General features: G+C 45.8%; 1 protein-coding gene and 1 long non-coding RNA gene across 2 annotated transcripts in view; one reads left to right on the plus strand and one right to left on the minus strand.

Moving 5' to 3' along the window:
• Positions 1-5,687, minus strand: part of LOC138930136 (uncharacterized) — a 249,339-nt gene extending 243,652 nt beyond the window's left edge. Inside the window, exon 1 of the long non-coding RNA XR_011446098.1 lies at positions 5,309-5,687. This is a non-coding gene — a long non-coding RNA (uncharacterized lncRNA). The remainder of the gene's footprint in view (positions 1-5,308) is intronic.
• Positions 5,688-5,795: 108 nt separating this feature from the next.
• HCCS (holocytochrome c synthase) lies at positions 5,796-15,759 on the plus strand. The gene is made up of 7 exons (XM_070289726.1): positions 5,796-6,015; positions 6,598-6,750; positions 9,325-9,476; positions 10,243-10,391; positions 11,154-11,273; positions 13,424-13,510; positions 14,297-15,759. Exons 2-7 carry the CDS (start codon positions 6,630-6,632, stop codon positions 14,493-14,495), a joined length of 828 nt encoding a protein of 275 aa, XP_070145827.1. The 5' UTR covers positions 5,796-6,015; positions 6,598-6,629; the 3' UTR covers positions 14,496-15,759.
• Positions 15,760-22,922: the final 7,163 nt, after the last annotated feature.

The raw sequence follows: 22,922 nt of genomic DNA on the forward strand, positions 1-22,922 counted from the left end.
GTTCATTAAAACATCATTTATAATAGCCAAGACATGGAAGCAAACTAAGTGCCCATCAATGGATGAATGGATAAAGATGTGGTATTTGTGTACAATGATTATTATTCTGCCAGAAAAACAATGAAATCCTGCCATTTGAGACAACATGGAAAGACTTTGAGGGCATTATGGTAAGTGAAATAAGTCAGAAAGAGAAAGATAAATACCTATAGAATCTTTAAAAAAGGACTCATAGATACAGAGAAGAAATTTGTGGTGCCAGAGGCTAGGGGTTAGGGGCAGGGTGAAATAGGTGAAGTGGTGAAATGATACAAATTTCAAGTTCTCAGGATATAATATACAGCATGGCAACTACAGTTAATAGTTCTATATTATATATTTGAAAGTTGCTAATTGAGTAGATCTTCAAAGTTTTCATCACAAGAAAAAATTTTGTATCTAAGTGTGTGATGGATGTTGACTGGACTTACTGTGGTAATCATTTCCCAGTACGTACATATATCAAAACATTATGTTGTACACCAGAAACTAGTACAACATACACCAACTTTATCTCGATTAAAAAAACAACCCCCCCAAAAAAAACAACCCCTCCATCACAAAAGTAATGGGAAAGATGGAATTATGGGAGAAGCAGAGAATTGTGGGAGAAAAATAGAATTGTGAGAGAGAGGGAAATTCAGGAAAGAATAAAGAATTGTGGAAAGCATAGGGAATTCCTGGAAAGAACACAGAGATGTGGGAGATACAGGGACTTGTGGGAAAAACAAAACTGTGGGGGGAGGGAATGTGGGCATGGGGGAATTGTGGGAGAGATCAGAATATTATGAGAGAAAAGAAATGTGAGAGAGAATGAATAATTGTGGAAGAGATGGGGAATTATAGGAGAAATGGAAGTATGGGAAAGAATTGTCCAAGAGATGAGGAACTGTGAGAGCTCTGAGAACAAACAGAAGTAACTGCAGGTTTGGAAAGGAGATTCATTTTACCAGGACCCATCATAAATTTTGTTTGAAACTCTGAGAGGTTCCGTTTTCCCTCTTTGCTAAACTCTGGGTCTGACAGTAGCAGTTTATATCACATTACCATGGATTGGCAAACCTGTTTACACTGCCTGTGTATCTGCATGCACACACACAAACATACACTCACACACAAACACACACAAATGCACACATGCATATACACACATATACACAAATAAATACATGCCTTGGAAATTTCATACATGAATAGAAATAAACCTAATAAAATGGCTGGAAATTTTTTTTAAAACCTCCTAAAAATAAAGCTAAATGGAAAAGTGATAGAAAATGAGAGAAAATATAAGAAAATTATACTGCCAGTCTAGGAATCTAACATATGAGTAATAGAAGTTCCATAAAAGAGAGAATGAAGATAGAGGAGGGAAGCAAGTTATTAAGAAAATTAATAACATAAGAAAATACTGAGAGCAGGACCATATAGTCCTTGCTCCCCTACCATATCCTCTGCCTTCCTTTTGCCTGTGGAAAACTTTAGTCAAAGAATAAGTTTAGTCAGAGAAGTGAGAAATGCTGAAACAAAGGAAAACAGTCAAAGGAGACTAAATCATAATGTAGTCAGTAAGCACAGTCAGGGACCTCTGGTTCTTTCTCAAGGGCTATAGATAATATTCTGAGCCATATTCTGTGAGCTGTCTTATAGATACCAAAACAATTCTGAGAACTGGCCACAAAAAAATGGGAACAAGTGGACCCTGGGACAGAAGATTAACTGTACCTAAAACAATCAAGATGATGCTGGTCAGACCACTGATGATCAATTTGAAGATGACTATTAGAGATGACTGTGCTGTCTCTGCATGTAACCCTCCCTCCACCAAATCTGTCTATAAAAGCTCTCAACTTTTATAGACAGAGGGAATCAACCTTCGGACAGATGTCCCCCACCCTCCCCCTCAGTTGCCAGTATCTAAAATAAAGCAACCTTTCTTTTCCACCAATCTGGCCTGTTTATTGGCTTTTGAGCAGCAAGCAGCCAAAGCCACCATAAACTCCTTTCAGTAACAAGATCTCTAACATGAAGGATATGAGTATTCAGAATGAATGGGCCCATCAAGTGCAAAGCCAGTGAAAGCAAAGAGCACATCTTTTCAGACCACTGTAAAGAAGAGAAGATCCTAAAAATATCGAGGAAGAAAAAAAAAGAAAGAAATGACATCTGATTTCTCAATATCAACAATGAAAACTAGAAGATAATGAAGCAATTACTTCACAATTTGGAATGATATGTTTCTAAACCTAGAATTATATATCCAAGCTACCAGTCAAGTGGGAGGGTAAAACACAAACATTTTGGATTTCCAAGACCTTAAAAACTGATGTGCTCCCAAAACAATGCAAAGAAGAATACACAGCATTCAAGAACCAGAGATCCAAATCAAGACAGGAAAAGGTTGACAGCAAGGTCCAGGGAGACAACATGCAGAAATCGTTTCCAGTCTAGAACTGGGCAGTGGCAGAGGTCAGGTGTTTATCCAAGAGTGAGGACTCAAGGGGTTGGGGGAAAGAAAACATATACAGTAGCTACTTGGAGAAACAAATGGCAATCCACTTCAGTATTCTTGCCTGGAAAATTCCATGGACAGAGAAGCCTGGCGGGCTACAGTCCATGGAGTCACAAAGAGTCAGACACAACTGAGCGACTGAGCGTACATATAGAGTGAAAATGAAGTCGCTCAGTCGTGTCCGACTCTTTGCAACCCCATGGACTGTAGCCTACCAGGATCCTCCATCAGTGGGATTTTCCAGGCACGAGTACTGGAGTGGGTTGCCATTTCCTTCTCCAGGGGATCTTCCCGACCCAGGGATCGAACTCCGGTCTCCCGCATTGTAGACAGACATTTTTTCATCTGAGCCACATACAGAGTAGTTGATATATTTGAATGCTGACAGGTAATCATTTAAAACTAGACAAAGGGGAAAAAGAAAACAAGGATTAAATTCTAATGGAAATTTTGCACAAGAAAAACTATCATCAGCAGTCATTACAAATATTTTTATAGTCATAATAATATAAATACTAAAGTCCTAAGGGAAATCAGTCCTGAATATTCATTGGAAGGACTGATGCTGAAACTGAAGCTCCAATATTTCGGTCACCTGATGCAAAGAGCTGACTCATTGGAAAAGACCCTGATGCTGGGAAAGATTGAAGGCAGGAAGAGAAGGGGACGACAGAGGATGAGATGGTTGGATGGCATCACTGACTCAGTGAACATGAGTTTGAACAAGCCCTGGGAGTTGGTGATGGACAGGGAAGCCTGGCGTGCTGCAGTACATGGGGTCACAAAGTTGGACACGACTGAGCAACTGAACTGAACTGAATGTAAATACTAAACAAGATTTATCCAAAATGGTTTATAACTATTGGTAGAGGGGAGGGATGCACGTGTATGTGTGTGCATGGTTGTTAGCATGTTACTTAGAATGTGGAGGGACCAACAAGAAGAAACAATTCAGAGTGGAAACTGAGGCCGAAGGTGTCCTGCCACAGTCTTCTCACCCACCTATTGGTTTTCCTGTAACTCCCAGCATCAGTATTAGTAGCTCCTTCTCTATAAAGCATTCTTTACTTACTCCTTCCTTTCTATCCACTTGCTGCACATCAACCTCACAATAGTCACTTCTCCCAAAAGTCCAGGAACAATCTGCACATCCAAATACTGAGATGCAAATATGGTTATTTGTCATGCCTGTCTCTTCAATTACCAAAGGTTCTTGCCCTCTTTGTGAAACATGCCCCTTTGGAATCTGGTGAAGTGTGTTATCTTCTCAAAATAGTATTTTTACGTGCATAAAACAAATTACAAAAGAAGCCAATTACAGTTGCTCCTCAGTATCCATGGGGGAGTGGTTCCAGAACCCACTACAGATCCCCAAATCCAAAGAAGCTCAAGTCCCATAGTCAGCCTTCCATATCCATGATTCAACCACTCCCAGATTCTAGTATTTATTGGAAAGAAAAAAACCCGCATGTAAATAGACACGTGCAGTTCAAGCTCATGTTATTCAAAGGTCGACTGTATATTGAAATATAGTTATTAGTTATCAACATATTAAATAAAAAGGATTGTGTAGGTTAAAGGCTAGGTTGCCCAGGAAATACACACCAAAGTAATAAAGTTTTTTAAAATGCTGGCTTGATCCAGTTTTGAGGCACTGGCTAGAGGCTGGTCAGTTCCCTGACTTGAGCATCTAAGCCCACAGCCCCCAATCACCTCCCTTACTGGGCTCTTATATTCTGGGCCACTATCTACCTGCCCTCATCACCCCTGGGCCAGGTACCAAACAACTGGGGATAGCTCCTATGCTCCAGAGCCTGCTGAAATTATTCAAATCAGCCAGTCCTCAACCTGCTTGCCCTGCCTTGCTGGCTCCTCTGTCCCTGTGATTTCCCAGGCAAGAATACTGGAGCTGATTTCTGTTTTCTCCTCCAGGGGATCTCCCCCACCCCAAAACTGAATCTCTTGCATTTCCTGCACTGGCAGGTGGATTCTTTCCCACTGTGCCACCCAGGAAGCCCTCTTTCCTATGGAAACCATAATAAAGGCTCATGCCCACAGTTCCCCTCTCCATCCCTGCCTAGTGGTGTGCCCAGTGCCCCCGTGTGTGGCGCCTCATGGTGTGATATGTACTCCGACTCTTGGGATCTGTGAGTATAATCAACTATCTTTTAAATGGTAGTCATTTTCTGTCATCAAATCTAAGCAAAATTACACTTGTTAAAAAGGCTGAGATTCCACACGATTTGTGCGTACAAATGTCCTCATGAACAACTTAGAGAGTGACGGAAAGACAAGGCAAAGGGAAAAATAGAACTGTAATGCAGTCAGAGTGGGAGCCTCAGCTCATCCTAGAAGCAGCTCTGAAGCTGCGATGGCCCTTCTGAGTTGTCCCTCTTGAGGCTAGGGGCCTGGGCTCAGGTGCACTGCAGCCTATCCCCACAGAGGGAATATGATTTTGCCTGAAGCAGTTCTTTTAGGCACTGGGCAATTCCTGAAAAGAGACTTCACAGATGCACTACGGTGATACAGAAAGACACATGCTTTTCATTTACATTTTAAATAACAAGATAAACTTACTTTAATTTTAAAGTAGTGATGAATAGTAGTATTTTGAAACAGAAATGACAATCATATGTAACATCATTTCTCTGTAATTGCTATCAGTGCCACATATAGCTAACACTACCAGGATTTGTCGCCTGCCTTCCTGATGGAAAAAAAAAAAAAAACTTTCTGTTAGAGGCAAGCGAAAATACAGACCTTCAAATCCACACAGATGGTTGGATGGCATCACCGACTCAATGAACATGAGTTTGGGTAAACTCCGGGAGTTGGTGATGGACAGGGAGGCCTGGCGTGCTGCAGTCCATGGGGTCGCAAAGAGTCGGACACGACTGAGCGACTGAACTGAACTGATCTGAACTCCACACACCCTGTTAAGAAGACCTGTGGAGCCAAGAACTTTTGTTCATTTCTGGATCTCCAGATTCGGCCACAGCTCTGCATACCTACTGATGTTTCTTGAGTCATTACTATAATTAAAACTGACAGGATACAATTCAAAAGGTATAAATTTTAAAACTCTTCCAATGCAACGCCTCCGCAGCTTAAAGTGCCTCGCCCTAGGGCAAGTCTGTTCAAGCAGGAAGGTCTCACGTCGGCTTCGCCAGGAGAGGCGGGACCAGAGAGGGGCCTTGCCTTTATAGGCCTAGGAGGACAGGAGGGGCGGGGTCTACTCCATTGTGGTGGACAGAAACCCTCCCCCTTCGGCTGGTGCGCCCGCCTCCCACGCGCCCGGAAGTCCTGCCTTCGGAAGAGGAAGTAGCAGCGTGAGCGAGAGCCGGCGGTGACCCGGGCAACAGCGGTGACCGAACGAGGGGAGGGGAAGGTGGTGGCGGCGGTTTGCTGCCACTCCGCGCCGGAGTTGGCGGTTAGAGGCGGGACCGGCAGCCGGGGACAGGAGTCAGGTGCGGAGGGGCAGGCTGGCTGAAGCAGAGTCCGGGGGCGGTGTCTGGGATCCCGGGACTCGACGGTGCCACGCGCGGGGACCGTGCGGGGAAGACTGCGGCCGCGCTGTGCCCTCCGCTGACCTTTCCTTCCTTCCTCTCATCTCTTTTCTGCGCCGTACTCTTCCCAGACCCCCAGCCCCTCACCTCTCCCTAGTGCCCCTGGTCTAGGCTGGACTCGGTGGGCTTCCTCTCTCATCGGATCACCACCTTGGGACCCTCTTCCCTTCAAACCCGGGTCTATAGCCCCCTCGCTATGACATGGTTTCTCAGGGACTGCCTCACTTCACCCCCTAAGTCCGCACACCCTTAGAAACGTCCCCCCAAAGGTGTCGATTTCACACTAGTATGTCCCCAAGGGGGGTGATCTGTTAAAGCTGTCCCTCATCAAAGTGGAGAGCGAAGTGGAGCCCCTGCCCAGTACATTTCTATAAAGGTGACAAGAAGGAAAAACAAGGGTTGGCCACATTAAGAATACTAAGGGAATAGTGGGAACCCAGGCATCAAGCATTCATCTCTCTGGTTTGGCCCGTGTGAATTTAGAATTGCTTGGATTCAACACTGGGAGTCCCACCATGGGCCTGTCTGCATCTACCCCTGCGGCTTCTACAGTTCAGACCTCTGCCCCTGCTGCTTCAGATCATCAGACAGCAGCCCCAACGTCTGGATGCCCAATGCATGAAGGGAAAGTGAAAGGTAATGGACCATTTATCTAGAAGATAAAAAGAGAATTCTCCAGAAGAGCTCTGAGGAGGTGGTATAGCATGCTGGTGAGGCTCCTAAGGCCTGGGAGTGGGGTGACCTGGGTTTGGTCCTTTTGTTGTTACTTTCAAGGTACCTGACTGTAGACAAGTTACTTCTCTAAGTCTCAACCCATCATCACCTGTAAGCTGAGGATATAGTATTGCCCAGGGTTATGGTCATGACTCCAGTACTCTTGCCTGGAAAATCCCATGGATGGAGGAGGGTGGGCTGCAGTCCATGGGGTCGCTAGGAGTCGGAGGTGACTGAGCGACTTCACTTTCACTTTTCACTTTCCTCCATTGGAGAAGGAAATAGCAACCCACTCCAGTGTTCTTGCCTGGAGAATCCCAGGGACGGGGGAGCCTGGTGGGCTGCCGTCTATGGGGTCGCACAGAGTCAGACATGACTGAAGCGACTTAGCAGCAGCAGCATGGTCATGACTGAAGATCTTGGGCAACAATTTGCCATTGTCTACTTTAACGGGTTTTTGAGGAGGCAAGGCCCCCTCAGCCCAGAGGACACTTGGCAATGCTTGGAGGCCTTTCTGCACGTCGTAACTCAGAGGGGAGGGTGCATCTACTGAGAAGACAGGAGTGCTGCTAAATATCCTACAATGTACAGTGCAGACCCTGCAACAGACAGTCACCTGGCCCCAGATGGTGAGACTGCCCAGGCTGAGAAGCTTTGGTCTAGATCATGTTGTCTTTCTTTATCCATACAGCTTTACTCCTCCCTCTGTTAGATTACTCTCTGTGTAAAAAATAAGTCATTGCCATTTTTTTAGGTCCAAAGGAGAGACTTGAAATGCTTTCCTTTTTCATTGGTCCACCTGCTGCTTTAGATTGTCTTTGTAAAAGTATGGTCTGAACCCACCAGATGTGTGACTTCTTGTTTCCAGACATGAGGGCAGGAAGCAGTGTTAGCGTGCTTACCTAGTGCTGACGCTTGCTGTGTTATAGCTGTTCATTCCTTCAGTCAGCCTACAAGAATGTGCTCCCTGCCCACCCTGTGCTAAGCACTGAGTGGTTCTATGTGTTTTGTTTTTCCACTGGAGAACAGCAGTGTCTAAAACAGACAAATCCTTTGCCTACTGGAGTTTACATTCTCATCCTCAAAATCCTGCATGGTACGTCCCCCACCCCCACCCCTTTGTTTCGTAATTAAGGAAACTTACAACTCACACAGCTAGTAAGTGGCAAAACCAGCGAAAATTCTGGGGCCTTGAATAAGGACCAGTCTGGTGCTCTTCTAGGGTTTCTCCTTACAGGCAGAATGGAGGCAGACATGGGCGAAGCAGGTGTGTGTCTGTTCTGAGCATCTCCAGAAAGTCACACAGTGCTGTCTAGGGTCTGATTTCATTTGCTGTGTTCCTAGGAGAGCTGTCAGTCAGATGAATTTCCATTAGGAAAGAAGGTGGGCATCTGTAGGAGACTGAAGGGGCTACTGATTCTCTGACATGAAAAACATAAACAGGATTTTCTTCCCAACACCAATTGGGACCAGTGCGCCAGAAGAGACTGGCGAGGAGAGGGGCGGAACAAGTCTCCCTCTACCCCTCAGTAGACAGCTCTATAGGGTCCTTGCAGAGGAAAGGAAGTAAACGGAAATTTGTCTTTTGCTTGTAGGGCGCCCAGAGTTCAGTGTCTCCTTGGTGTTCACTGCTGCTGCCCAAAATAAGGGTTCCTTTCCACGAGCTGTCTTCCTGGGCCACAGTTCTACCCTTGCCTGCCTGCCTCCTTTGTCTGCACTGCCTTCCCGGCCCACACACTTGTTTCCAGTGGCACCCGGGATCCTTAGGCATTGACTCCCCTGCCCGCTGCTGTTCTCGAAGTGGCATCTGGATCCCACGTGGACTGGGGGACGTTTTCTTTAGTGGGTGCCTTTGCTCGATGAACTTGCTGTCTCCTGACAGCGAATCGAGCCTCAGCCAAGTGGTCTTGTTTTTGTCCTGGAACAGGGCACAAGCACAGCACATCCTGGATTTTCCCCACGAGCCTTTTGGACAGCTCCTCTGCTCATTTTTACCTCCTGTCCCCAGTCCCTGAGAGAAGACATCCATAATGAAAGCCTAGCCTCCTGTGCCCTGGTGGGCGTTGGGTCTTGTCTGGAACTGGGGAATAGAGAAGTCGGGGAGACCCATTCACGGGGGTGGGGCCCTGCCCCCAGAGGTACCTCTGTAACAGCTGATAGCAACTCCCTGCTCCATTTCCTAAACCCCTGCTATGGGCAGTACCTACTCTTGCCAGTGCTGAGACTCGGGGGGTTTGTTTTTCTTGGGGGGTAACACAATAGGAGAATGGGTACCCATTTCTCTTCCAAGGAGAAGGTTAATTTATGGCGCCTCTTCCTGGTGTGTAGCCTGTTAGATTGTCAGCCAGCTTAGTGCCTGGCAGCTGTGACCAGTAGAATCCTGACTTTGTCTCTGCCGGTGATCCCTGGCCAGACGTTCAACTTTTCGGGGCCCGGATTGAGAGCCAGATGTCCTGCCTTTGTGGTGACAGTGTTTTCACCCTTGATCTGTTTCAGGCTGTCCAGTGAGTGCTGAGCCATCGGACTCAACCTGTGGGAGCAAAACGAACTCTGTGCCTGCGCACCAGGAGCACGCCTACGAGTATGTGCAGTGTCCCATCACCGGCGCCAAGGCCGGGAGTAAGGAGAACCTGGATCCTTCTAACCTGGTAACCCTCGACCAGCCCCTCTGCCCAGAAGTTTTTAATGTAGGGCTGCTCTTAGAGGCTCCCAAACTACAGGCTGCTAGGATTGATCCTTCTGTCCTTTGAAAACGGAGGAGTCTGATATTCCACCCATAGTGAAAACCTAGACTGTGTCACTCAGTGTAGTTTCAGAGAGTGCCTAGGAAAGCCATGGGCTATCCCCGAGCGCCAGAGCAGGCTGACCTGGAATCAGCCATGCCAGAGGATGTTGCTTTCGGGGTAGAGTATTAGGTGGGCGAGAGATCTATTAGCAGCACGGCTAGAGTCCAGAAAGGTGTTGCTGGTTTGGGGAAACACCATAGGCACACTGCAAGGTTGGGGTGCCTCTTAAGGCACAGCTGGGTGCCAGCCTTGTGTGACCGCCAGTGACAGAATGCCATCGAGAAAGTGGTGGTATTCTGTTTTGTATACATATCAATACACACACATTTATCGCCTCATCTTTTCCAGAAATTTGTAGCAGTGCATCATGGTATTAGTTTTTACTTTCTAATCCTTGAGAAAGAGACCAAATGTTTGACTGTAGCATGTATTTACCATTTATGTGAAGTCAACAAGGAAAAGAGCTTCTGCGCTCTGACTCAACCGAGAGGCCTGAAACTGATGTGGCTGGTTTAATGAGGAAACTGGTGTGTGTGTGTGTGATACCTTGCTTTCCAGGAAGTAATTATGTTGCTTGTTTCTACTTTGTATTTCCAACCTTTTTTTTAAACCCACTTATTTTACATAGATGCCACCTCCTAATCAGACACCAGCCCCCGACCAGCCATTTCCACTATCTACTGTGAGAGAGGAATCATCTATTCCGAGGGCAGATTCAGATAAAAAGTGGGTTTATCCTTCTGAACAGATGTTCTGGAATGCGATGTTAAGGAAAGGGTGAGTGAGTGAGCATATTCCTGAGGCTATAAATTTGCTTGTGAATCTAACCTTTTTAACATTTAATTTTTAGATGAATCTAATCTAAGAATTAAATGTTAGAGGTTTTATCCCCCAGGTGTACAGTAAATGTTTATACTAACCAACTGATTTTTCAGACTTAACCAGAATATAAGTACAAGGTATTAGGATTCTGCAGAGAAACAGAACTAATAAGATGTAAATATCTTGATATACGTATAGAGATTTGGGGTAAGGAACTGACTCATGGTTACGAAGGTGGAGACGTACCACAATCGGCTTGGCAGGCTGGAGACCCAGGAGAGTCTATATTTCAGTTCAAGTCCAAAGGCAGGAAGAGAAACCGATGTCCCTGTTGGAAAGCAGGCAGGCAGAAGGAGTTCCCTCTTACTTGCAGAGGCTCTGCATTTTTGTTCTGTTTCAGCTTTTAGAGTTGGGCCCACTCTGCCCATTTAAATGTTAATCTCATCTAGAATGATGTTTGACCAAATATCTGGGTACCCCATGGCCCAATCAAGCTGACACATAAAACTAACCCATCACAGCCAGTAAGTTTTTTTTTAAGTACTCTACATAAAATACTTAGAAAAAGGAAATTTGTGATACTAATTAAAAAAGTGTCACTTGAAAAATTGAGGGATCCTGGATATTTGGATAAATCGGATTTTTGGTGACACAGTGAAATGAATACATGGCATTTGCAGTAATGTTTGTCAAGTTTTACCAAATGTTCTTTCCTAGGTGGAAATGGAAGGATGAGGATATTAGTCAGAAAGACATGTATAATATCATTAGGATTCACAACCAGAATAATGAGCAAGCTTGGAAGGAGATTTTGAAATGGGAAGCCCTTCACGCTGCGTAAGTATGTTCGAGATCTTAAGAAAACCATTCTTCCAGCATCTTCTTAATTTCATAGCTGCTTTCTATGAAAGAAATAGAAGGGTTTTAGTCCAACACTGTGCTATTCTATTAAGACATTTTCGGTAGCAGGCCTGTCTCAGTGACTTGCGTGACAGACTGCCCTGCTCAGCCATGTAAAATGACGACTATTTAAGTATGTTTGTGGGTTCAGTGAGTCCCAAGTGCAGGAAGGACAGAGCAGGGATGGCTGGTCTCTGCTCCCTGATGAGTGGGGTCCCAGCCACCAAGACTTAGTGGTCAGGCGTGGCTGGACAGCCGTGGGCTGGAAGCCTTCAAAGGCCCCATTTACTCCCCTGGTAAGTGATACCATGCCAGCTCTCAGCTAGGACGCCTGCCCATGGTCTCTAAATGTGGCTGCTTTGGCTTCTTCACACCATGGTGACTGGGTTCCCAGAGCTAGAGTTACAGAAAGCTCCAGGGACACTGCATCTCCTGTGATGACTGAGTCTGGGAAGTCCCATGGTGTCACAAGCCTGCCCACATGCAAGGGGAGGGGCCATAGGCTGCAGACCTCAATAGGAGGAGCATCACAGTCCATTTCAGGCAGAGCACAGGGCCGAGAAACTCTAAAATGCTCTCTGCCCCAGGGAGCTGGGGGAGATTTTGTTCACATAGCAGTATGTATTGAATCCCTATCAGGAGTAAACATCAAGAGGCATCTTTACACATGATCATTTTTTCTTGGGGAGATGGGGCTTCCCTGGTGACTCAGGTGGTAAAAAATCTGCCTGCAATGCAGAAGACCCAGGTTTGATCCCTGTGTCAACAAGATCCCCTGGAGAACGGAATGGCAACTCACTCCAGTATTCTTGCCTGGAGAATCCCATGGTCAGAGGAGTCTGGTAGGTTGCAGTCCACAGGGTCGCAAAGTTGGACACGACTGAGAAACTACACACTTTTTCTCTGGGAGGCTAGCTAAATGCAGTTGTTAGTGGCAGTGGGCCATCAGTCTGTTCAGAGCCATGGTCCTCACACTTGAGCTGCCTCAGCATCACCTAGGAGTTTGTTGCAATACTGAGTGCTGGGCCCCACCCCCAGGATTTCTGATTCAGTCGATCTGGGGTGAGCATTTCCAGAATGGTGCCCGCTTGAGGGCTCCACCTAGAGAAGGGTAGGGGGTGGGGCATGTCTCCGTGGAGCCAGATGTCGTCATGGTTGGGGGCTCATGTTTTTAATTTGTGGCAAAATGTGATTAACTTCTTGGACAAAATCCACTCAATGTGGAGACTTAGGCTGCAAGTATGCTGTTGTTAAAGCTGAGAATGAAAGGAGCTTGGCTAGCCCTTAGCTGGGGGCCCATCACACGTGGGGTGCTTTGCTCCATCCCAGTTCATTAGAGAGACCTGTTTAGGCCAAAGCCTGTCTTTACAGTGACAGCAGCTGCCAAGACAAGTAGCCTCTTGTATTTTCCACTCCCCCTGCAGGGGACAGTGCTGTGTGCCTCATGCCAGATGACCAGGAGACTCTCCCCGCAACCCCCAGGGGCCCAGTGAGCTTGGGGGTGGGGGCTGGCAGGGCACCTAGAAAGTTCAAGCCCAGGGTCTGCCCAGAGAGTGAGTAGATTGTCTCAGCAGGACCTTGTCCCCCCACCTGTCAGCTTGTGTACAGTTATTTAAAGAGATGGTCCAACACTGATTACATTAGTTCCTAGGGAGAGCAGCTGTTTTTTTTTTCTTCTTCATGAAGATTGCTCATTGGTTTCAAATGAGAGAGGAGCATAGGATTTTCTTACATTCATCTGGAAGAAACCCCAACTGCTCTTCGTGCAAGAGGAGAGTTTATGCCTGATACCTGACCCTTTTTTTCCTGAGAGTACACCATGTGGACAGGCCCTGACCCGGACTCCTGCCAAGAGTAGCACAGATACTCAGAGGAAGGGGAGGGAGTGGCACGTACTTGATCCAGAAGTTAAAACACAACATTTTTTTTAAGCAAATAGGGATATTTCTGTGAGGTTTTTCAGTTACCTTTCTCTAATATTATGTAAAATGTATACAGAAAAATGTGTGTCATGGAGAAACTGCAACACTGTTTTTCAAGGGAAAGAGAGTTGTCTTAATAGATATTTCTTCTTTGGGGATTTCTAGCGAGTGTCCTTGTGGTCCATCCCTGATCCGGTTTGGAGGCAAAGCGAAAGAGTATTCGCCACGGGCAAGAATTCGCTCCTGGATGGGGTGAGTGCCTGCAGAAATGTTCTGTTCCTCAGGTCACTGTCTGCTTGCTCTTGGCATTAAAACCAGGCAGTCAAAGAACTGCAGTGCCATCTTACGGAACATGCTTCACTTTCAGCTGCAGACCTCCTGTGCTCCCTCAAGGTGGCGCTGCAGGCAGCTTGGGGTTACTTCCTGTCTACTGCTCATAGCGTTGACTGGAGTCGTCTTCTCTGTGTTCTTGCACTGCCCCCTCGCTCCTCCCACACTCCTGCCGTCCACCTGTGCACTCCATGCTCCCTGTTGTCATGGATTCACAGCTCCCACCTGCTTCCCTGGTGGCTCAGCTGGTCAAGAATCCGCCTGCAATGCGGGAGGCCTGAGTTCGATCCCTGGGTTGGGAAGATCCCTGGAGAAGGGAAACGCTACCCACTCTAGTATTCTGGCCTGGAGAATTCCATGGACTGTGTAGTCCACGGGTCGCAAAGAGTCAGACACGACTGAGCAACTTTCGCTTTCACCTGCATTTCTGCAGGTGCTGAGCTGACCTCCCCAGCCTGGCTGTGCTTCCTGCCATTGACCTTCTTCCCTTGTAGCAGGTAGCTGTCCGCTGATGGGGGCACCTCCCGCTTTCCAGCCCTACCTTCCCGCAGCACTATGGACCAGGCTTATCGGAGCCTCACCTCTCATCCGAGGTGGACCCTGAGAGCCGGCCTCCCCATGCGCTGCCCTGCTGGCTTCCTCATCGCCTAAATCCCAGCTCAGCATCCCACAGGCGTGGTAACCTCCGCCAGCATGTTTTCATTCCAGGTACGAGCTGCCTTTCGACAGACACGACTGGATCATCAACCGTTGCGGGACAGAAGTGAGATATGTCATTGACTACTACGATGGGGGTAAGGTCAACCAAGACTACCAGTTCACCATACTGGACGTGCGGCCCGCGTTGGATTCACTGTCAGCCGTATGGGACCGGATGAAGGTGGCCTGGTGGCGCTGGACTTCCTAAGCACTGCTTTGTCAGAGATGAGAAAATAGAAATGATTTTTTTTTTTTCTGAGAAGTACATTAAACTATTTTCCCCAAACTGAATTGTGCTCCTAATGTAACAGGGATGTCCAGGGGATCACCTGCCTTCCATGCCACTTAGCAAAGGGTACTCAGTGCGTGCTCTTCTGAGTTCCGTTTGTACCTTGCAGTTGACAGCACATCATTTTAAGTTTTCTTCCCATGTAGAGAGGTGGGAGGCCCTCCCTGAGTTTCTCCTTTAACTGCAGTATTGTCTGTGTATTTGATCTAAAAAGTCTGAACTTCTGAAAAAGACCTTTGCTGAAAATATGAAGAGAGCTGCTCTTTTCCCTCCCTGTTTTAAATACTGATGCGTAGACCTGAGAGCCCACAGGATGCTCAACTTTGACCTGGTCCAATATTTTATTTAAAAGTGTTCTATTAGGCTTTTTATACAAGTTACCAGCATTTCTCAAGTCCATCAAATATAGTAGTGACCCCTGAAGAAAATACAGCCACACACTGGCAATGTACTCTGCCAACCTGAGGTGTGTGTGTCTTGCTCTCCAGATTCTTGCTGTTGTGATTTTTTTTTTCCAGACTGGACCTTGATCCAGAATAATTTCAACTCCCCTATGACTTGATGGCGCACATGTGTTGGGAGTATGTGTCTTAACTTTTTAAGTATTTTCCTTTTAATTCCCATTGTTCTGACCTGTAACTGTGTTCCATGTAAGCAGGCTTCACTGTTCTGGCATTTGACAACTTAATCCCATTCTGGAGTTCATCCATTCCCTTGCCTGAACCTTGAAGGTCTGGCTGAAGTCACAATGTTAGAGATGGTCCTGCTCTAAAACACGGTATTTTATCCATTGCTAGAATTCACAAGGAGAATATTTTTCCCAGATGTAGAATGGTTGCATCAACTCACTCTCCGTTCACATCTGTTTTTTAAGGGATTTCTAAGTTTGCCCCTGAAATTCTTTGTATCAGTCACCCACACACTGGTTGTTCAACTTACAGCAGCATAATACGACTGTTGGTTGTTTTTGTTTTAAGTGTTTATAGTAGTAACTCATTTATCTTGAATATCGTGGAGTTAAGTTAGTACATGAACTTAGCAGTCTGGAGTGCTTCATTTGGTATGAATTTCATTGGTGTGTCTGTGTGGACTTTTAAAAATCCAACAAACTTAAACTTCTACATTTCAAAATATTTGTCTATTTTCAAAGAAAATAAACCTGATAATTAACAGCTTTTGAAAATCTATTAAGAGTAATTTTATACTTCATCAGACAGAAATAATCTTTACAGAAATGACGGCTGTAGTCTTTCTGCTGGAGGTAGCCATTTTCGTCACAGCACATATTTCTCACCCGCTGAGGAAGGGAGTTACTGTTCACATGTTTTTTGCTCCTAAATGCCATTGAGGAAGTACAGGTTAAGGCGTTATTATGAGAAACCAAGTGTTGCATCTGGAAACTGAAAATTGAGCCACAGATGGGGAATCACCCCTTTTTAAAGGATTCTAATATTTCTTGAAGAAAAAAAAAAACAAAACCTCTAAAGTAAACTGTCTTGTGAAGCTGATGACAAGACCACATTTATACACCCTCCACTTGGGGAGAGAAGACTACAGCCTATTGGACATAAGAGCTGCTTGGTGTCTAAATTATACTTGATCAGATCCAGGGATCAATACTCTGTTCTGATAGGAGGTTTCATTTATAACTTGAAATCATTTTGGATATTCTCCAGGCTTTTAAGCTCCATCTTTCGTCATAGGCTATTCAGGATTAGAACAACGTACTGCACCCGAGCTAAGGATTAGCAAATAAGGGGGGGGGGGTGCCAACTGGGACTGCAGATGAAAATGTAGTAGTGTTCCTAGTCGTGCCCTAACTCCCATCCACTCATGAAATGTTTATGACACTCTACATTCTGTCAGGAACACAAAAAGGCAAAAGGTCCAGCCCCCACCTGCAGGGGACTCATAACCTTAGGGAGGACAGTCTGTAAACTCAATGCTGATTTTAAAAGAGTTGCGTTAATCCATGGGTTAAGTGCAAATTCACTTAAGTATGTTTTTAATATATATTGAATATACAGTTACCAATTTTTTAATGAGACACCAGTGTGGTTTATTCCTCATCAGCTACTCCTCCTTAACCGAAGAATTGCACATTTCACACCTCACCTCTGCAACAACTATGGGAGTTATGCCATGGATCATTTTTGGCACCATAGGGTTGAGGCTGTGTGTGGTGATCAAGAATACTTTTTCTTGAAAAGATACCCCCACCCTACCCCACCATGTTCACTGCAGCATTATATACAACAGCCCAGAACAACCTGTGTTTGCTCATGGATGAGTGGATAAAGAAAATGTCATATATCGTGTGTGTGTGTGTACATGCATACATGCTAAGTCACTTCAGTTGTGCCCAACTGTGACCCTATGGACTGCACCCCGCCAGGCTCCTCTGTCCATGGGATTTCCCAGGCAAGAACACGAGTGGGTTGCCATGCCCTCCTCCAGGGGATCTTCCCCACCCAGGAATCAGACCTGGGTCTCTTGCATTGCTGGCGGATTCTTTACCACTGAGCCATCAGGGCAGCGTGCGTGCGTGCGTGCGTGCGTGTGTGTGTGTGTGTCACATGCATGCCTATTATTCAGCCATGATAATAAAATCTTGCTATTTGCAAAAATATTGCAGTACCTTGAGAGCGTTATGCTAAGTGGAGTAAGTCAGAAACACAAATACCATACGATTTCACCTATATGCAGAATCTAAAAAAACAGTACAACTACCCAAAAACCTGAGCTCATAGACAAGTTGGTGAGACTGGTGGTTTCCAGAGTGTGGGGGTTCCGGTAGGCAAAATTTGTGAAGGGGATTAAAAGGTACAAATTTCCAGTTATAAAGCAATTAAGGACAAATGCCCAACATGGTGAAAGTATGAAAGTATGTCCGACTCTTTGTGACCCTATGGACTGTAGCCCTCCAAACTTCTCTGTCCATGGGACTCTCCAGGCAAGAATACTGGAGTGGGTTGCCATGCCCTTCTTCAGCTAATCTTCGTGACTCAGGGTTCAAACCTGGTCTCCTGCATTGCAGGCAGATTCTTTACCATCTAAGCCACTAGGGAAGCCCAATATTATATGGCAATTAAAGCTCAATTTTTTTAAAAAAGGGAAGACAAACCCGTGTCCTGGGGGCAGACAGCTGGTTTAGAGCCCTGTCGCAGCCCTTCACTTGCTATGTAAGCTTAATATCTCTGGGCCTCGCTTTCTTGGCAATAAAAAGAACAAAAGAACTGAGTGGTTTTGTTTGTTTGGGCTGCTATTACAAATACCATCGACTGGGTAGCTTATAAACAACAGAAATTCATCACTCACCATTCCGGAGACCAGAAAGTGCCACAGTAAAGGCGCTGGAAGATTCCGCAGAGATGGCGTCTTTGGGCTCGTTCTTGTGAAAGGGGAGAGCGTGGGGGGGGGGGGGTCTCTTAGAGGCCGATAGTCCCATTCCTGAGGCTCCACCCTCTTGACCTTATCACCTCCCAAATCACCTGAACCCACTCTGAGCCCATAGCCTGGAAAGGCTTAATGAACATCACCTGTGCCTAGTCATTCAGGCGGAAAAGGCGCGGCTAGAATCAAAGAAGAACTGAGAAACAGTACCCACCCCTTGCCATGCTTCTCCCAAGACGAGTCTGTCTAGAGAGGGAGCAGAAGGGTCTCCTTTTGATTTTGGTTACTCATAAGAATTAGCTTGCTCTAAAGGAGCCCGTGTTCTTTAAAATCGCTAAAGGGAAAAAGATGGGTAGCAGTCTTTGACCTTTTAAAAACCATAAACATGACAGGGTGACATGTGACATTTGGTTTAGTACTATGCCAGATCCGCTTGACAAAACTGAAGATTGTAATTAGGCCGTTGTGCTTCCTAACCTGAGATGTAGCTCATTGTGTCCTCAGGATCACAAAGGTGTCCCCTCCGTGGAAACGTCAAATGTGCGTGCCTGCTCAGTCCTGTCTGATTTGAATATTTGAGACCCCATGGACCCCCATTAGGCTCCTCTGTTTATGAATTTTTTCCATGCAGGAATACTGGCCTGGGTTGCCATTTTCTCCTCCAGAGGATCTTCCCAACCCAGGGATCAACTGACATCTCTTGTGTCTCCTGCATTGGCAGGCAGACTCTTTACCACTCAGTCACCTGGGAAATCCAACTTAATATGTCTCCAGATCAAAAACATTACAAAGTTGTGTTTACTGCAAGTAAAAGGTATGCAAAATCAATTCAAAAGCAATGCATCACATGGAAAGTATTCTAATTTTTTTTCTGAAATCATAGCAGGTATTGAAAAGTAAAGTTTCTAAGAAAAGTTTATTTGAGGGGAGCCTACATCTACTGGGGCAATGAGGCTTATGTTTACAATTAGCTTTTACTTCGTGCTTTAACATATACATTGTCACATGTGATGAGGGCTGCAGAAACTTCATATGGAGTGGTATAACACAGGAATTGTGAGAAACAATTTCACAGTAACAGTTGAGTGGAGTCCTGATGGACGATTACAGGATATTATCTTGGAGCGAGCTCTGTGCAGAATCACCCTTTTTTAAAAAGATTGTTTATGGCTGCACTGGGCCTTGGTTGCTATGCACGGGCCTTAGTTGCGATGAGCAGGGGCTACTCTCTAGCTGCAGGCTTCTCTTGCTGCAGAGCATGGGTTCTAGAGCGCAGACAGGGAGTTGCAGCTCTCAGGCTCATGAGTGGTGGCACACGGGCTTAGCTGCTTGGCATGTGGGATCTTCCCAGACCAGGGATCGAACCCGTGTTCCCTGCATTGGCAGGCAAATTCTTAACCTTTAGACCACCAGGGAAGCCCCAGAATCATCCTTTAAACACGTTGCTATTCCTTTTACATTTAGGATGAGTTACTGGGATGAGTTCCTGTGGTCCTTCAATGGCTGGGTGCAGAATATTATCAGGATGTTTTTGGCTGCAGGTAACAGACCCTGCTGACACTTGCAACACTGGGTGTGTGCGTGGTCAGCTGTACTTCTCCAGACGACTCTGCCTTCCATGCACAATTTCAACTTCATCTTCATAGGCTTCCCTGGTGGGAAGATCCCCTGGAGGAGGGCATGGCAACCTACTCCAGTATTCTTGCCTGGAGAATCCCATGGACAGAGGAGCATGGCAGGCTACAGACCACGGGGTTGCACTGACAAGGATGTGACTGAGTGACCAGCATTTAATGGGCTAAGTTTCATCACCATCAGATGGCTTCTATTAACAGATGCTGTCAGAGCTTTATGATCCTTGCTTATTGCTAGTAGATAAGAGGTGGAGAGGGAGGGGGAAGTCTCCCACAACACATGGAAGATAAGGTTTCTCTTTAATCAGTTTGAGTCAATTCGGCATTAGGCCTGTGTCCTCACACCCCTCCCATTTTACATTCCCAGGAGAGTGCCTGGTGCTTAGATTAACCAGAGAAATCATCTGCAGAAAACTGCAGTGCCCACTAGAGAATTATTTCACTAAACAATGATAAAACCCCAGTCTTAGTTGTCATTTCATTATTTTCCCTTCACTCTCGTAGGTTGGCGTTTCAAATCTGGAGGTAACAGAAGAAGACAGGCTTGGGGAATCTTCATTTCCATATTGACTCTCTGCACCGGCTAGGGGATTTGAACAATCCCTTTAGGTCTATAAGGCTAACTAACTTCATTCTTTTTATGGCTGAATAAGATAGAGGACCTTTTTTTTTTAAAAATCAGGTCATTAGTTGATGGACTTTTGGGTCTTTCCATAGATCCTCCTAAAGTTTCCTTTCTGACCATAATTCTAGGTTTTATGCGGCCTATTTCTCTCACATTTGATGGACTGGGTGATGCCATGTTTTAAGCTAAGGAAAAATAAGTGCTTTGAAAACCTGCTTCAGACTGCTGCTGCTGCTGCTGCTGCTAAGTCACTTCAGTCGTGTCCGACTCTGTGCGACCCCATAGACAGCATCTCACCAGGCTCCCCCATCCCTGGGATTCTCCAGGCAAGAACACTGGAGTGGGTTGCCATTTCCTTCTCCAATGGAGGAAAGTGAGAAGTGAAAGTGAAGTCGCTCAGTCATGTCTGACTCTTAGCGACCCCATGGACTGCAGCCCACCAGGCTCCTCTGTCCATGGGATTTTCCAGGCAAGAGTACTGGAGTGGGGTGCCATTGTCTTCTCCATACTTCAGACTAGTTTTTACATAAAGTACATCAGTGGATGCACTCTTAAAATTTCACACCATTCATGGTTAACCAGTGCTTTCTTTTTCCTCTATTAAATGGGCTTAAAAACAACCCAAAAGTCCATCAAGTAATGACTGGATTAAAAAAAAATTGTCGTCCATCCAAACAATGGAATCTATTCAGCCATAAAAAGAATGAAGTACTGATTCCTGCTACAAGATGGGTGAACCTTGAAAACAACGTGCTAAGTGATACAAAGGGCTGGGGACTGTATGATTCTATTTATAGAAGTGCCCAGCATAGGTAAATGTATAAAGGCAGAAAGTAGATTAGTGGTTGCCATAGTTGGGGTCAGAGAGGAATTGGGAGTGAGTGCTAATGGGTATAGGGTTTTCTTTCAGGGGTGATGAAAATGTTCTAAAACTGATGGCTGTGCAACTCTGTTACTCTACTGGAAACCCCTGAAGTGTACACTTTAAATGTGTGAAGTGTCTGGTTTCTAATTCTCGCTCAATAAATCTACTTGAAAAATGGGAAAAAATGTGCTGGCTGATCCCTCTATTAACTGAGTAGTCAGTCTACCAAGAGTCAGTAACTTAAGCCAAACAAAAGAAGATGTGATATAAATGCATAAACCAAATCCATACATACTAAGGAAAGACTGAGAAGAGCTGAAAGCAGAATCAGTACAAATATGGCCATGAAGTCGGAAAGGGTTGGGGAAATATTGTAAAAATCCAGGGTAACTCTCGGTTCATTGTTTCACGGTGGTTTCTTCGATTTGCTGCAAAGAAACTGGAAGTGGGATGTTAGACAGTGGCCGTGGATGGATTAAGAATGTGAAAGTGGGCCCTCCCACACCCAGAGAAAGAAATGGCCTCGGCTCCACAGTGGAAGCTTAGTAAACAGTGTCTGTTTATGGGCTGTTAAAACATAAGACAAAAAACATTTTATGATCTGTTTCACCTGACTTAAAATATGATTCCATACTGTTCAGGCAAAGTATTGCATTAGAGCAGCATTTTGGATCTTGCTGCCTTACCCCCTCTCCGCCTCTCCCTCGTCTGTGGTCTCCCCAGCTAGATGCTCCTCAAAATTTTGTGGAGACCGAATCCCCTGGAGGGCTTGTTAAAATGCAGATTGCTGGGCCCACCTCCAGGGGGCCTGATTCAGTCAGTCTCGTGAGAACTGGCATTCCTAAGAGGAGAGTGTGCCCAAGAGATGGTAATGGTGCTGACCGGGGTCTGAGCTTCACTGGACTCTGCAGCCTTCAAATCCTCTGCACTTCCACGTACCCCCATCTTCGCAATGTATTTAAAATTGCCATGTATTTACAATTGCCACGTATTTACACAGCCGTGGGTCCAAGCCCCAAGTAGGAAATGGGAAATTGAAGGTTACATGTAAATGCCACTTGTCCTTTGTGGCTTATTCCCAAGGGTTCCTTGAAGTCCTCCCGCTCCCCTCAGTTCTGAATGTTGCACAATCCCACCTTTGTCTTGTTTTCATAATGAAAACCTTTCCTTGGAAAGTTCACCCTCTCACATCACTTCAGTAGGTGATGCGGGGGGCGGGGGGCAGAGGACAATGACAATGGGGTGAAGGCAATGACCTCTCACCTGGGACAGAAAACCCCTCTGTTAGTGGGTGCTCTTTCTTTGTGAGTCGAGGTCTCAAAAGGCAAACCCTCTCCTGGTGGCTGCTCCCTTCAGCTGCAGAGGCGTTCTGGGTGGTCTCCGCTTCTTGAGCTCTGTTCATCATATTCAATTGCAAGGGCATAACGAACTGCCACAATCGAAGTGGTTTTAACAATAGAAATGGTTCTGGAAGCAACAAGTAAGATCAAAATGTTGACAGAGGTGTGCCAGAAGGTGCTAGAAGGTCTATTTCAGGCCTCTCTCCCAAAGTTCTGGCAGTTCTTGGCTGATTCCAGAACTTCAGTCTTCACAAGTTGTTCTTTCTGGGTACGTGTCTGTGTCAACGTCCAAATCCCCCCCCCCCTTTTTATTAGAACAACAGTCATACAAGATTGGGGCCCACCCTAATGACCTCATCTTAACTTGATCATCTGCAGAGACCCTCTTACCAAATAAGGCCATAAGGTACTGAGGGCTAGGACTTCAACAGCTTTTCCACAGTGGACACAACTCAACCCATAACCTGCTCGTTTGCAGAATGGCTGTGA

This window comes from Ovis canadensis, chromosome X, assembly GCF_042477335.2.
Source record: "Ovis canadensis isolate MfBH-ARS-UI-01 breed Bighorn chromosome X, ARS-UI_OviCan_v2, whole genome shotgun sequence".
Lineage (NCBI taxonomy): Eukaryota > Metazoa > Chordata > Mammalia > Artiodactyla > Bovidae > Ovis > Ovis canadensis.

Excerpts from the sequence above, each read along its gene's own strand:
- HCCS (XM_070289726.1), top strand. The coding sequence starts at position 6,630 with ATGGGCCTGTCTGCATCTACCCCTGCGGCTTCTACAGTTCAGACCTCT. Across the intron at positions 6,751-9,324 it reads GCATGAAGGGAAAGTGAAAG|GCTGTCCAGTGAGTGCTGAG; the intron begins GTAATGGACCAT and ends GATCTGTTTCAG. Across the intron at positions 13,511-14,296 it reads AGAATTCGCTCCTGGATGGG|GTACGAGCTGCCTTTCGACA; the intron begins GTGAGTGCCTGC and ends TTTTCATTCCAG.